The following is a 15426-nucleotide window of genomic DNA, read 5'->3' on the forward strand; positions in this document are numbered from 1 at the left end:
GCACTTAGTCAGAAGTGGCATGCTTTCTAAGCCAAAAGCTAAAAAGGGGGTTCTAAAAAATTGTTTTAATTGGAATAAGTCATGAAAAAGTAAACGATATGGTCACTAAAATTAGACAGCTCTTCTCGTGGTTTATATCATAAAATAGTTATGTGTCCTGGATGTTTCCAGTTTTAACAGCATCCAAACCACTCTGGTTTATAATGAATTTGGTGCTTCGAGGGTTATAATAGATGGAGGATTTATTCTTTCATTAAACTTTTAAATATAAGTTCCTGCCACAGTAAATACAGAAATCATCTGCCCTGTGGTAGCAGCTACAGGTGCTCTTTGTGCACACTTAAAGGTGCAGCTCCCTGTAACTGCTCTAGCCCTCATTGGTCAGACCATTTACTGTTGTTTCTCATTCAGTGTCTGCACCTCATTTGACTTTGGGCTTTGTTGGACCCTCCCAGGATTTCCTGTCCATGGACTGACAGCTCACCCATTGAATTTACTATCCAGCACCTTCTTCGGTGTCTTGCTGTAATCTGACCTTTGCACACATGCAGCTTTGGTTCCAGTGGGCTATGCGCCAAGGCCTCTGGGTTTTGTTACCTGGGTCACATGTAACCAGTAGATAGTGCTGACTTTACTGCTTAAAAAGTGGAGTGTGGCCAGGCCCGGTGTCTCACGCCTGTAATCCTACTTTGGGAGGCCCAGGTGAATGGATCACTTGAGGTCAGGAGTTCGAGACCAGCCTGGCCAACTTGGTGAAAACCTGTCTCTACTAAAAATACAAAAGTTACCTGGGCGTGGTGGTGGGCGCCTTGTAGTCCCAGCTGCATGGGAAGCTGAGGCAGGAGAATTGCTTGAACCCAGGAGGTGGAGGTTGCAGTGAGCAGAGATTGCACCCCTGCACTCCAGCCTGGGCAACAGAATGAGAGTCTGTCTCAAAAAAAAAAAAAAGCGAGATGTGATTTTCTATGGCAGGTCCCTTTTGACTTGATCTGATGTCATTGTCTTAATCTGCAGCCTGTGCTATGTTTGGGGTTGCTCTTAAAGTTTCTCTGTATCTGAGCCACCATGCAGATGATCAATACTGCATCTTGTTATCCTCATGACAATTTATAAATTCTAGTGGTTCTCATCTGACTCTGAGTAGTAATTGATCCAGAAGAGCCTAGAGAGGTAATTTCCTGTAGGCCATCATGATCATTGTGCCAGTCATATTTTTCATGGCACGTGATCCCTGTGCCATGAGAAATCATATCCCGCTTTTTAAGTAGTAATGTCAGAACCATCTACTGGTAATATTTGAACGAAGTAACAAAACCTAGAAACCTTGGCGCACAGTCCACTGGAACCAAAACTGCACATATGCAAAGATCAGATTATAGTAGGACACCTAAGAAGATGCTGGATAGTAAATTCAATGGGCGAGCTGTCAGTCCATGGATGGAAAAACTTGCCACTTCTCCTCTAGGGTGAGTAAACACGTGGTTTCTCTGAGAATGTATGACATTTGCACATTCCTCATGCAATATCAGAAGGAAGTTCAGTATACCCTCTTGTATTAGTTTCTGTCGCTGTGTGAGGAATTACCACAAAGTTAGAGGCTGAAAACAACATGCATTCGTTATTTTACAGTTTCTGTGGGCCAAGAGTTCAGGTAGGGGACAGCTGCTCGGCGTCTCACGAGGCTGAAATCAGGGTGGCAGCCAGCTGTATTCTCATCTAAGGCTCACGTTTGCCTGAGGCAGCATGGCCCCGGGGTTGACACTATACTTGTATATAATGGAAGTTGTGCCTTGCTTGCCTCTCTCAATCCCAAGAGAGTGGCTCAACCTAGACCACAGATCAGGAAGGCACCCATAACTGTGAAGTCTCTGGAGGATAGGGTGGTGCCGCTAGAAGGGGGCCTGGAGTCGAGGATGAGGCCAGTGGCTCTGCCAACTGCTCAACTGGCACCTCTGCTTTGAAGATGCCATCTTTTAGGGTCATTCACGTTGTTGGCAGAATTCAGTTTTTGAAGTTGTAGGACTGAGGTCCCTGTTTCCTGCTGGTTATTGACCAGGGGTCACTTTCAGCTCTTAGGGGCTGCCCTCAGGTCCTCCTTCAAAGCCAGCAGGAAAATCTCTCTCACGCTTCAAATCGCCACCTTCAGGAAGGGCCCCTTTGTTTTAAAGACGTTCCTGATTAGTGCAGGCGCATTGAGGATGATCTCTCTTGTGAGTCACTGAAATTCAGCTGATCAAGGACCTTAATTACATCTGAAAATTCTCCTCATCTTTGCCAGATGGAGTAACCTAATCACAGGAGTGAAGTCCCATCCTGTTTACACTCCGGCTCACACTCCAAAGGGAAGGGATCACATAGGGTGTATACATCTGGGGACAAGACCCTTGGGGCCATCTCTCAATATGGTCATGCTTCACTTAACAATGGGAATGCCTTCTGAGAAATGGGTCGTTAGATGATTTAATCATTGTGCAAACCTCACGGAGTATACACAAACCTACACAGCTAGGCTATGTGGTAGAGCCTATTGCTCCGAGGCTGCAAACACAGGACAGCTTATTACTGTACTGAATATTGTAGGCAATTGTAATACAATAATTAATAAGTATTTGTGTATTTCACACATCTAAACATAGAAAAGGCACAGGAAAAATACAGTTATAATCTTATGAGACCACTGTCGTAGATGTGGCCCATCGATGACCAAAAGTTTGTCATTTGGTGCATCCCGCCTACCTTAATTTTCTTCTCATCTCTGTTTGAGATCTTTATCAGTTATACCACCAATTCCAGAACCTTAGTATTTTTTATGGCTCTGGCTATGTGCTGGAATTTTGAAAAGCTAGCGAATCTTGGCATTTTTCTCTTGTTTGCATACGAAATGGCAAAGGGTACATGAGGAAGGTCATTAAAATTTTGAAATATTGATGCTCATTCTAAAAGTCCCTTTGGAGAAATTTTAGAGCTATCTTTAGAAAAGCAGGTACTAAAATTGTCTATCACCACTGATCATCACTACCCACCTCCCCCCCAAAATGAGTGCAATAGAAATACGACTGAAAACCCTGCCTAAATTGCTCTGACTGCATATTTTGGAGATTTCTGATCAGGACATGCTATGACTTTATGTAGCAATAGTAGCTAAAATAAGAGCAATATATATTTCAAAACTGGATAAGTGTCTTTGTAGACGTGTACAGAGCTGAAACATGTAGCCTAACAGGAGGCTGAAGTCATGGGTTCCCAGGATGGAAACAAGCACTGGTGGTTGGGAGTTTGACTCCTGAAAGGTAACAGGGATCATAAGCAGCCCATACATGGTGCCAGGCTCAGAGCCTGAAACAGGTTGGAATGGAGTTCAAAGATCTCTGTGAACAGAGAATTTAAGGTTATGGGTGCCTTCCTGATCTGTGGTCTATGTTGAGCCACTATCTTGCGATTGAGAGAGGCAAGCGAGGCACACCTTCCTCTATGGACAGGCATAATGTCAACCCCACGGCTTTACAGCATTTGCAGTTTATTATCATCAGGCAAGAAACTTATTGGAAAACAGATCACTCAGAGTAGTAGACAAGCTTTGAAGATTTGTAAATTGCCTGTGGAAAGTAAAGAAATAACCACATGCTCAATTGCAATTGATTTCCACTCAGAAACCTTGTGTATACCCCCAGGGTAATTCCAGCTGCAGACAGCGGTGCAAAACATATAGTCCTTCACAAAACACAGAGCTGTTAATTGAGCACTAGAAATGGAAACCATTACTTCTTACAGTTGTTGAAAAACTGCAGTTAGAATAGTTAGAACTGTTGAGAGTTGGTAGGAGAGTAATAGGAGAATAGAAACAATTGAAAAATGGTACTCTCTTGGAATGAGCACTGTACCACGAGTCATAAGACCTGGGACCCGGTCCTGGGTGCTACTAACTTGTGATCACAAGGCACTGTTACTAACTAGCTACACCATGCCCTTAACCTAAGACTCAGGTTCTTTGTATGGAAAAGTGTGCGTGGAAAAACTTGAGAAATTCTAAGGTCTCGTCCAACTTCCATAATATGATGATACCATATTCTGTGTCTATGCATAGAAGGAGAAAGATATTTGTGCCCACTGTGCTAAGTGAAAAAATACAAAAAATTAATTGAAATTATTTGTACTCTTTATTTTTATATTTTATCTTTTGCCTCATTTCTTTGACTCTGAGGTTAAGGGAAATGAGAAAAAGTGACCTTCCCAATGCATATACAAAGTCAAACGTTTTTCAGCATATAATTATTTTTGGAGAGGCCTTAACTCTTGTATTAGGCTCAACTACAGCTACACTGTTATCACATTCTTAGAAGATTTGGTCACCTGTCACCCATGCCTTTGGACAAGTTCGTAAAATGAAATAAGCATGGTTATCATTTCCAGGCAGAAATAAGAGTGGAAAACATTTTAGAAAAGAGGGTTTTTTTGGAAGCTGAGGCAGGTGAATCACTTGAGGTCAAGAGTTCAAGACCAGCCTGGCCAACGTGGCAAAACCCCGTCTCTACTAAAAAAATACAAAAATTAGCTGGGTGTGGTGACACGCCCCTGTAGTACCAGCTACTTGGAGGCTGCAACAGAAGAATCACTTGATCCTGGGAGACGGAGGTTGCGGTGAGCCAATATTGCACCACTGCACTCCAGCCTGGGCGACAGAGCAAGACTCTGTCTCCAAAAAAAAGGAAAAAAGAAAAGAGGGTTTTGATAGTAGTTCCAAATCCCACAGCATCTTATAGACCTGACTTGTTCCTAAAATGTATTACTAGGCTAAGAGTAATAGACCATTAGTCAAAATGAAAGTCAGCAATGCTAAAACATATGTAAGTATACAAAAGGAAGAGCTCTATAGTAGGATGAGTCATTTATTTCTAGATACCACCAAAGGCTTAAATGTTTATTTGAAATTCTAGTTTTGACAGTTTTATGAGTTTAAGCATCTTATGCAAGAGTACCTGAGGTTGGGGGTTGGTGTGTACGGAATGTACCTGATCTGTATATTTACTTTTGTTCCCCTTCCTCATCCTCTCCCAAGGTACATAGTTTTTTCCTTCTGCACATTTTAATGAAACTCTTCTACCAGCCCTGTCAGAAATGACAGTGTTTATTACAGAGAATGGCAAACTTGTCAAAATGGTACTAGAATGAGAAATCGTCACTGTGTAAATCACTGTCAATAGGGCATGAATTCACTTTTGAAGGTAACATTGCTGATGATATGAAATTTCTCAAAGATAATTGAGACAAAGAGAATAGGATTAATGCTTAGAGTTTATCCACCATCCTTTAGATTCTATGAATAAAACACAGGGGTTAATGAGTTTCTGTTGGACTTCTGGGCAAATATCATCAGTTCAGTAACACTTCTTTTCTATTTTGAGCCTAAAGGGAAGTAAGCATCTGATTACAAAGTGGACATCAACCATCATATGGAAAGGAAAGACTATTACAAAGGAAGGTTGATTGGCTCCCTTTTTGCTGCACTATAGTTCGCTTTGGTTGAGCATGGTAATATCAACTTGTGCTTTTCTGAACAATTACTCTTCACAACTTTTTATAATATCTTGAATTCATTGATAAAAGAGTCTGAAACACAGTCAGTGTATATATATGTATACATAGACAGATACAGATATATCTACCTCCATTCAGCGGGATACTATGCAGTCATTAAAAAGACCAAGGTAGATCAGTGTTCTAGGTTGGATGCCCAGCAGAGGGATGAGGCAGAAATTGTGTGCTGGAGTTTTACTGTGAAGGGCTTTCTGGAACAAGCTTTGCAAGACAGCAAAGGATTGGGAAGCAAAACTGAGCCAAGGGAGAAGTTGAACTGCAGTGTCGTTACAGCAGAGGTCTTAGCCTATCCCATAGGGAGCTTGGGGTTTGGGATGAGTCTTAGGAGATGTCTTCCCTTAATCCGCCGGGCTGGGCCTTTATATCAACAGCTCCCTCATTGACCAGTCACTGTAGTATAGTCTTGGTGGAACCAACTCCCTTTGGTCAAAGGCAATTCAAAGGGCGGCATTTACTTAGTTGAGCACTGTCAACAGACAACACTCCCAGAATCAAGGAGAATGAACACTGTGATTCCAGACAGCACACAGCACCCAGCACTATCTCTATGTGCTGAGACTTCAACTGTGAACTGCCAAATGGAAAAGCCAGGTCCAGAAGACTTATATGTAGGCAAATTTGCTTTTACATTCTTGAAAAGAATCACAAGAAATAATTAGAATTATTATCTTTAGAAGGAAGGGGTTGAGGGGAGAGAAAGGGCTACCTTAAGTCTTTCAAAAGCTCCAAGCATTGCTTCTTTTAGAAGTCACTCCTGTATCAGAGCAAATGCATTAGAATGTACCCACATTTCTCATTAAATTTACTACACACACACACACACACACACATATATATATCTCAACTATGTAGGAGTTGAATTTATTTGAATGATATTGACCAACTGATCCAATATTACATTTTGAATACATTTAAGTAAATATTAATTACTATCTAATTTGTAATTTTATTTTTTTCTTTTAAAGCCAACAGCTTTTGCAGGCCTTAATTATTTCCACAGGCCCTTATAAGCTCATACACTCTATTGCTTATTAGTTACTGGAATCTAAGCAGAAAGAGGCTGGTCCACCTTCTGTTATCTATGTTTCCATACTCTTTGGACTTGCTAATATTATGAACATTTTTATTTTTTAAATCTGCACATGAAAACATGCTCAACACCACTAATCGTTAGGGAAATGCTAATCAGAACTACGATGAGATACTACCTCACGCCCATTAGAATGACTTTTTGAAAATTTTTTTACCACTAATATTTCAGTATAAGAATGACTATTATTTTTTTAAAAAACAGAAAATAAGTGTTGGTGAGGATGTGGAGAAATTGGAACCCTTGTGTGCTCTTGCTGGGGTTATAAAATGGTACAGCTGCTGTGGAAGACAGTATGACAGTTCCTCAAAAAACGAAAAACAGAATTACCATATGATCCACCAATTCCACTTTTGATTATATTTCCAAAAGAATTAAAGGCATGGTCCCAAGGAGGTATTTGTACACCCACGATCATAGCAGCGTTATTCACAATAGCTAAAGCACAGAAGCAACCCAAGTGTCTGTGAACAGATGAATGGAAAAGCCAAATGTGGTCTCTACATACAAGGGAATATTATTCAGCTTTTAAAACGAAGGAAATTCTGACATATGTTACAACATGGATGAACCTTGAGGACATTATGCTAAGTGAAATGAGCCAGTCACAAAAAGATAAGTACTGTGTGATTCCACTTCTGTGAGGCAGTTAGAAATAGTCAAAATCATAGAGATTTGAGAACGTTCTGACTAGTGGAATGTAGAATGATGGTTTCCAGGGGCTGGTAAAAGAGGGGTGTGGGGAGTTATTGTTTAATGGGTATAGAGTTTCAGTTTTATACAAGAGAGTGAGTTCTGGAGATGGATAGTGGTGATGGTTGCACAATATTGTGAATGTATTTGGTACCTCTGAACTATTCAGGTCGGAAAAGTTGAGATGGTAAAATGTATGTCATGTGCATTTTACCGCAAAAAAAATTGGAGTAAAATTCAACCAGATATATCAGAGATGTGATATTATGGGATTTTTTTAAGTTTCTTTTTAATATATTCATTTTTTGAAAAAGAAGAATAAAAGGAAAGTTAAAAAAAGAAAAAGAAGGAAATATTGTATTAAAAAATAAAACAAGCTAAAAGGGAGGAACCTTCCTAATGAGTTAGTGTGTGCCCTTGTTGTGATCCTTTAGCATATGGGACCAATAGGAAGTACCCATTGAGCTACCCAGTCATCCGAGGTGCTGCAGAGAACTGCTGCTGCTTCCCTGAGTTACCACTTGGTCAGACAGAACTTCCCAGCATATTCTTTTTTTTTTTTTTTTTTTTTTTGAGCTGGAGTCGGAGTCTGGCTCTGTCACCCAGGCTGGAGCGCAATGGTACAAACTCAGCTCACTGCACCTCTGCCTCCTGGGTTCAAGCGATTCTCCTGCCTCAGTCTCCCAAGTAGCTGGGATTACAGGCGCCCACCACCACACCCGGCTAATTTTTGTATTTTTAGTAGAGATGGAGTTTCACCATGGTGGCCAGGATGGCTCGAACTCCTGATCTCAGGTGATCCGCCTGCCTCGGCCTCCCAAAGTGCTGGGATTACAGGCGCGAGCCACCTTGCCTGCCCAGCATATTCTTTTTGCAAATTATTTCATCTTGATTATTTCAGATAACCAGCAAATTATTTCATCTATCCAGAAAGAGGAGAGACTTCCCTTCGATGGCTTTTTGATCTTGGTGGAATTCACAAGAAGAGGTCTTCATAAGATCACAGTGCTTTTGGGGAAGAAAAAAATCAAAGTGGATCTATAAGATAGCCCTACACAGTGTCTTGAGAATGCAGCCTGCACAGCACAGGGCTGATCCTAAAAACACTAAGCTATGGCATCACTCGACACAGTTGACAGGGAGAGGGTTAGAGTCAGGTTTCACTGCGGAGGTGACCTTCACCTTGTTCTTTGGTCATGGTAAGGTAAGTCAAGTGCATTTTAGAATAAAACAATGTTTTAAAAAGTAGGAAGCTCCAAACTAAGGATCTGATTTCCAAGGAGTTATAGAAATGGGATTAAAATGACATTTATTCAACTATAAATGGCAATAAAACTTTCTTGACGTAACATAGTGATTACACATGTGGGTTCTAGAGTCAGAAGGACTGAGTTGGAATCCCGCCTTTGTCACTGATTGGCTTTAGGACCTTGGGAAAGTGATTTCACCTCACCAGGTCTCAGTTTTCTCAGTTGTGAAATGAGTATACTAATATCCTAAGGGACCTCATAAGGTCGTTGAGAAGATTAAATGAGATAATGTACTGTACTAAAAGTATTTAATACGGTGTTAGGACATAGTAAGTGCTCAATAAATGTTGGCCTTAGCAGAGGTTTCACATGTTTCTTCTCAATAATCTCGCAAAACTCTGAGAGGTAATCCTCCTGTCAAAGAATGCATAGCAGCAGACATTCAGTGAGGTTAAGCAGCTCACCAGTATTACACAGCTAATACATGACGGGAGCAGAAATCCTCCACAAGGCTCCTGACTCCTAAGTTTAAGGTGTTTTCCATTCTAGTAGAGGTAGTAAATTAAATACCAGCCAATCATTCGGCATTTATTTTAAAATGATACATTATCACAGCATTTGTACGACGTTCTCATCTTCTTTGCAGCACTCACCTTGTATTGCAGTGAGCCAAAGAGTAGAGGATATTCCATCTTTAGAATCATGGAATTTAGAGGGGTTTCAGATTTTGAGGATGCTTGGGGTTTGGGATGACACATGAAGAAATTAATCCGTGTATACTGTACCCTATGGTATTATTCATATTTATTGTTTTTCTCTTATTGGTAGGTCCCAGTCAGTACCTCTGGAGATGACTCCCAATCAAAAGGCAACAGGGGCTTCATATCACTGTTTTCTTGTTCTGGACACTAGATGTCACACTAAGTAAAGTTTTAGAGGTTACTCTCTAGAGTAAGGCGTGGCACAGTGTCTAAACCTTAGCTATGAAAAATTATAGCTCATACATAAATATAAAGCTGAACTTTACATTTATTTTGTGTTTTTTTTTTTGTAAAGCTGAACTTTATATTTCTAGTAGAATGCAGTAAAAAGGTACTTTCCCTAACAAAACATTCAGAAAAAGAATTGTTAATAAGAAAATGTAGTTGGAATAGCAGCCTATTTTCATTGTTAAACAGATAGATCCCATTTATATGCACATAAAATCGTATTTCCTTCTGGAAACAAAGTGATTTTTCTAGAGGCAGCTCATGTATACATATCTGTAATCATTTATGTTCTGAGATGGGGAGAAGCCGTTCTTCCTGCAAACCAGACATTACCCTAACCTGCAAGGGATGGAGAAGGTGAAAGTAGAGATACTGAATATGAGATTCATTATCTCCTGAAACGGTCTCACGAAAGGGTGTGTGATCATCTTTCTTGCATGGCTTAAGCAAAGAAGATGGAGAAGATGGTGCCTCCCAGCCTCCTTGACCTCATTTTTTTCCTTGATTTTGGCTCTCAGAAATCTAGATGAAAATCATAGGTTGAGATTTGGAGACACATTATTTCCTTTTGGAAAATGCATATTATATGTATTTTTAATGGCAGGGAAGTTGGATGCAGTATGTAAAAGAGTTAGATATTCTATCCTCTAACTTAAATATGTTATTGAAACTTCAATAAGTTTCTACTAGATATATTTCTACTAGAAATATAAAGTTCAGCTTTACAAAAAAAAAAAGAAACAATGCTTGAAATTCATTGGAAGCTAGAGACAATTAATTCAAGCATTATCAGTCACAGTACACCTTTATTTTTTCAAGTAACTCAGCAATTAATTTGAACTGTGTCTAATCTGCACATGAATAGAAACACATATTTCTATATGTAATTACAGTTGTAAATAATGTTTAACTTTCAGGGTTTTCTAGGTAGTGTATTTCCATTGGACATAATCCCTTCTATATTTGTCAAATATCAGTGCCTTGTTTATGTTAAGATCACTAGGATAAATAAGGTTACAACTGCTAAAATGCTACTCTTTAGGTTTGGGAGTCATCCATGTCTTCCCCTTTCTTATTCAGGAAATGGACAACTGGTTATTTTAACAGTGCCTTCTAAGACTAGGTGGTTCTAGTTAGCTCTTACATTCTGTTGGGACTTGGGAAGTTTTTCCTCATGTTACTGCCTTGTGTTTTAGCAACCAGGGGTTACCCAGGTCCCGAGAGAAATCTTTCATTTTCTCTGTGAGTGCTCAGGATGATGGCAGCCTGTGCTGTTTCTCCTTCAAGAAGTCAGACAGCCACTTCGGACCATCTGTAGGCTATTCATTCCTCCAGTGGTTTGACGATTCAGAAAAGCTATAACTCATCGTGAAGGCCTCAAAGGGAGGAAAATCTCTCTAGAATACAATGTAGACAAGACCATGTCCCTGTCAGGTCGAAGGTTGGGGTTTTTCCACATGGGTAGGAAGGTCAGCTCTGTATTTACCAAATAGTTATTGAATAACCATTGTGCCAGGCTCTAGGGAATGTGGGTATTGTCCTTGCTCAGATGGAGTAAAACCTGTGCCCTTCGCCTGCCTGACTACTGTTAAAGCTGATCTATATCATTATTGTTTAAGACAACTGTCAGGGCATTATTGTTTAAGACAGCCGTCAGGGCTGTTGGGTGGCCTTCCTGGTTTCTCCACTGACTTGCCTTTTGATTTTGGGATGTCGGCTCCAGAACCTTCAGTCTCCATGCCTAAAGGAAAGCCTAATGCTTTAAAGAAACACTCTGAGGCTCAGCTGATTTCAATCCAACCAATATTAATTGATCATCTTCCACGTGCTAAGCCTGCAAGGAATCAAAAAAATGAATGAAGAGTATCTTCCATAAGGAACTTACAAAAGAGCAAAGAGGATGAGACAGGTACACTATACAAAGACAGTGTGTTGAGCTTAGAATTCCAGGTTGATGATTGGGTGGTGTGAGAAGCAAAAGCAAACAGTGAAGCATCTGGGAGCACTTTACCTACGTGTATCTCATTTGCACGTCACAATAACTCAATGAGGAAACTGAGTCACAGAGAGGCTGGGTAACTTCTCCAAGGTCATTCAACAAGGCAGGGGTGAAACTGAGCTCCTATTGGAACCCACATCTCAGGGAGCAGGGATTCTTCTTTCTTTCAATCAGGATGTACTTTTACAGACCAGGTGCGATGGCTCACGCCTGTAATCCCAGCACTTTGGGAGGCCGAGGTGGGTCGATCTCCCAAAGTCAGGAGTTTAAGACAAGCCTGGCCAACATTTAGTGAAACCCGGTCTTCACTAAAGGCACAAAAATTAGCCGGGCGTGGTGGCGTGCATCTGTAATCCCAGCTACTCGGGAGGCTGAGACGGGAGAACCACTTGAACCCAGGAGGCGGAGCTTGCAGTGAGCTGAGATTGCACCACTGCACTCCAGTCTGGGTGACAGAGCGAGCCTCTGTCTTAAAACAAACAAACAAACAAAACACTATGTATTTCTGCAACTTAAAACAGCTTTGTAAGATTAGGTGGCAGACTTGCAGACCGTGGATTTCTAACGTATCCATGAACCATATTTTTATGTCCAACAGGTCATGGATTGACGGCAGTCAAGGAAAAAGCAGGGGCCACTCTACGGATTCATGGTGTAAATTCTGGATCTTCTGAAGGGGCCCAACCAGACACTGAAAACGGAGTCCCTGCAAGTGAGTGATACATCTCCTCTGGGTGTTCCTGGACTTTATTACACCATGTGCATAATCAGAGGGTTTCCAAGTTCAGATCAGCAACATGAACTCTTAAAGGATTTCTTTCTTCTCTTTAGTAACAGATGCAGCCACAGATCAGGGCCCTGCAGAAAGCCCACCCACCTCCCCTTCATCGGCCTCTCGGGGTATGCTGTCTGCCATCACCAACGTGGTTCAAAACACAGTGAGTCGCTGGCTGCTTCCTGTCTTTCCCCTGTATTTCCCAGGGCCTTCTTTTGATATTTCCATTTACCAGTGACCTAGATACATCAGAGAAACGATGGCCTTGCTCAGAACTTTGGATTATGGTTGTTTTTTTTTTATGTTTTCTGCTACAAAGCAGACGTAACCTTGGATTCAAAATAATAAGGGCAAAATGAAATATATTTTATGTTTAAAAGAAAGGAGCTGTTTAGAAGGAACATTTTTCAGTCTGATTCAACAGAGTCCTTTCCAGCTGCAGCAAGGACAGCCTCTGGTTGAGGGGAGAGAGAACTCTTTGTCAGAGCTGGGACAACTGTTTTTCCTAAATGCTCTGCTTATCTTATCCCTAAATTTGAAAAAGCTTTAAACCGTTTAAATAAAAAGTACCAGTTACAAGACAGGAAAAACAGCCCAAATATGTTTCTGAAGTGTTTCCGGAGACCAGCGTTCTTCCCCCATCCCTACCTCTTCATTCCCACCCTTCCTCTTCCCTACATCACCCTAAGTGTACCCCCCCAGATCCCTGCCTACCTCTTAAAAGAAGCTCAATATTAGCAGCTAAACATTGGTGAATATTGAAAAAAGGGAGGCATCTCAACTGAGGTAAGGCAGCTAGCTGGTCCTCAGGGTCGGGGAGAAAGATTTTTTTCTTTCTTTCTTTCTTTTTTTTTTTTTTTTGAGATGGAGTCTCACTCTGTCACCCAGGCTGGAGTGCAGTGGTGCGTTCTCAGCTCACTGCAACCTCTGCATCCCTGCTTCAAGCGATTCTCCCACCTCAACTTCCCAAGTAGCTGGGATTACAGGTGCCTACCACCACACCCAGCTAATTTTGGTGTTTTTAGTAGAGACGGGGTTTCACCATGTTGGCCAGGCTTGTCTTGGACTCTAGACCTCAGGTGATCCTCCCGCCTTGGCCTCCCAAAGTGCTGGGATTACACATGTGAAGGTTTATTTCTTGCTATGTAAACTAACTAGTTTTTCTAAAAATATGGCTCGTGTCCCATTTATTCATTCATTCATTCATTAAAAGAAAAACAACAACAGAAACATGATTAGCCCTGACTATGTTCCAAGATCTGTGCTGGATCTTGGATATATGCTGGCAAACAAGAGGGCACAATATCCTGGAGGACTGAGGCGACTGAACAGATAAACGCAATGTGATTCGGGAAGAGGTGAGGGCTGCGGTCAAACATGAGAGTATCTCACCCAGACCTTAGGGTCAGGACGTGCCAGAAATATAGAAAATGACCAGTCTTCTCCTTGCTATTTGAGGGCCTCTAGACTGGGGTGGGGTGAAGGAGGAGCAGCAAATCTGTCTTAGGAGTCAAATAGCAATACAAGTCAGCCGCCCCTGTGGGGGGTTTGTGGGATGGGAAATGAATGGAGCTCTGTCAATATCTCTGGTATAAGAAATGAATTCACGGCCTATCTGGGCTACCAAGAGGGCACTCTTGAGTTTGTCTTCAGCAGCCTCACATTCCTTTCTGGGTTCTCTCCAACCTTCTTGACCCCTCTTTCCCAAGTTCCAGACACTACCCCTCCAGGTCTATCCTTAACACAAATCCCTATGTCCTTTCTTCCACCATTTTATTCTCAATAAGATAATTTTTTCGTAGGATGTTAGCAGGCACTAAGTCAAATTACACAGAAGTGTGAATTGCTACTGTCCCATCATCCCCCTGAAGCGTGTGCACTGAAAAATCTGATTTATAGCAAGATTACTGGTTGGCTCCCAAATCTAAAAACAGTCTAAATGCCCAAGATGAAAATAAAGTATATTAATTCTATGAAATTCAGTATTTCTATTTAAATGATAATTATGAAGATTGGAAAATGCATATCAGTAATAATATCATAATAAAATAAAATTTATATCATTTTTATGTATGGTGGGAAAAAACAGATGTATGCATATTATAATTGCAGTTATACAGTTGGAGTGTATGTATGAAAGAGTTGCAAAGAAATGTACGCAGTTCTGTTCACTTGAATAGTTTAGTGAGTAAGTCTGGGTTCTTTCAATCTTTTAAAAAAGGCAACGATGACTGACAAAGGGATTTGCAGAAGGATAACTATATAATACACCAGTTTCTAAAGCCAGAAGTACAAGGAAATCAACGTGTCTTATTTCATGGATATACTAATTATAGGCAGTTATTGCTAGTTTCTGAGAGTATGCAAGAACCGTCTAAAACAGCCTGAAGGTCTTACCCTCCAGGGCCCTAGATTAAAGAAGTCCCTAAATTAGCAGGACTACTTGACATTTTAATAGGCTGCTCCAAGCAACTCTGTTACTTGGGTTAAAATTTTTTTAAACAGAAAACAGCAATTGGGTCACCTGTTAATATTATGTCTTAGATACACATCCATTCATACACAGAGAGCCAGTAAAATTAAAAAGGGATTAATTTTATTTTATATGCTTTTTTTTTCTAAGCATCATTTTTGATAACGTTGTATATCCTACAAATTATATAACATATGTTTTTCCAAGGAAAAGAAAATAGGGTTAAATGGATGATAAATCTCCTGATGAGAAAAAATTGTGACTTTATATTGATTTTAATATTTGAAGATAGTGCCAGTTACCTAGGAGTTGCTGACCGCTGCGAAACAGCAAAACCTAAAAATCTAATCTCATGCAGTTATCTCATCTGCAGGGTAAAAGCGTCTTAACTGGAGGCCTTGATGCGTTGGAATTCATCGGCAAGAAAACCATGAATGTCCTTGCAGAAAGTGACCCGGGCTTTAAGCGGACCAAGACGCTCATGGAGAGAACTGTTTCCTTGTCTCAGGTTGGATTATATACTTTTGCAATTTTTTCTTTCAGTCAATAAAATAAATAAGTT

The 15426-nt window shown here is 40.7% G+C and overlaps 1 protein-coding gene across 3 annotated transcripts in view; it reads left to right on the plus strand.

Moving 5' to 3' along the window:
- The window catches only part of FAM114A1 (family with sequence similarity 114 member A1), a 78135-nt gene that overhangs the window by 24486 nt on the left and 38223 nt on the right, over window positions 1–15426 (plus strand). For 2 of the 3 annotated variants that reach the window (XM_015138202.3, XM_028848392.2), the window contains 3 exons: window positions 12215–12328; window positions 12448–12554; window positions 15238–15372. In XM_015138202.3, coding sequence (XP_014993688.3) covers window positions 12215–12328; window positions 12448–12554; window positions 15238–15372 — 356 coding nt within the window. Of the gene's footprint in view, window positions 1–11172; window positions 11527–12214; window positions 12329–12447; window positions 12555–15237; window positions 15373–15426 lie in introns of those variants that run through there. The other variant, XM_028848393.2, reaches the window with a different exon arrangement.

Source organism: Macaca mulatta, chromosome 5 (assembly GCF_049350105.2).
Source record: "Macaca mulatta isolate MMU2019108-1 chromosome 5, T2T-MMU8v2.0, whole genome shotgun sequence".
Taxonomy (NCBI): domain Eukaryota; kingdom Metazoa; phylum Chordata; class Mammalia; order Primates; family Cercopithecidae; genus Macaca; species Macaca mulatta.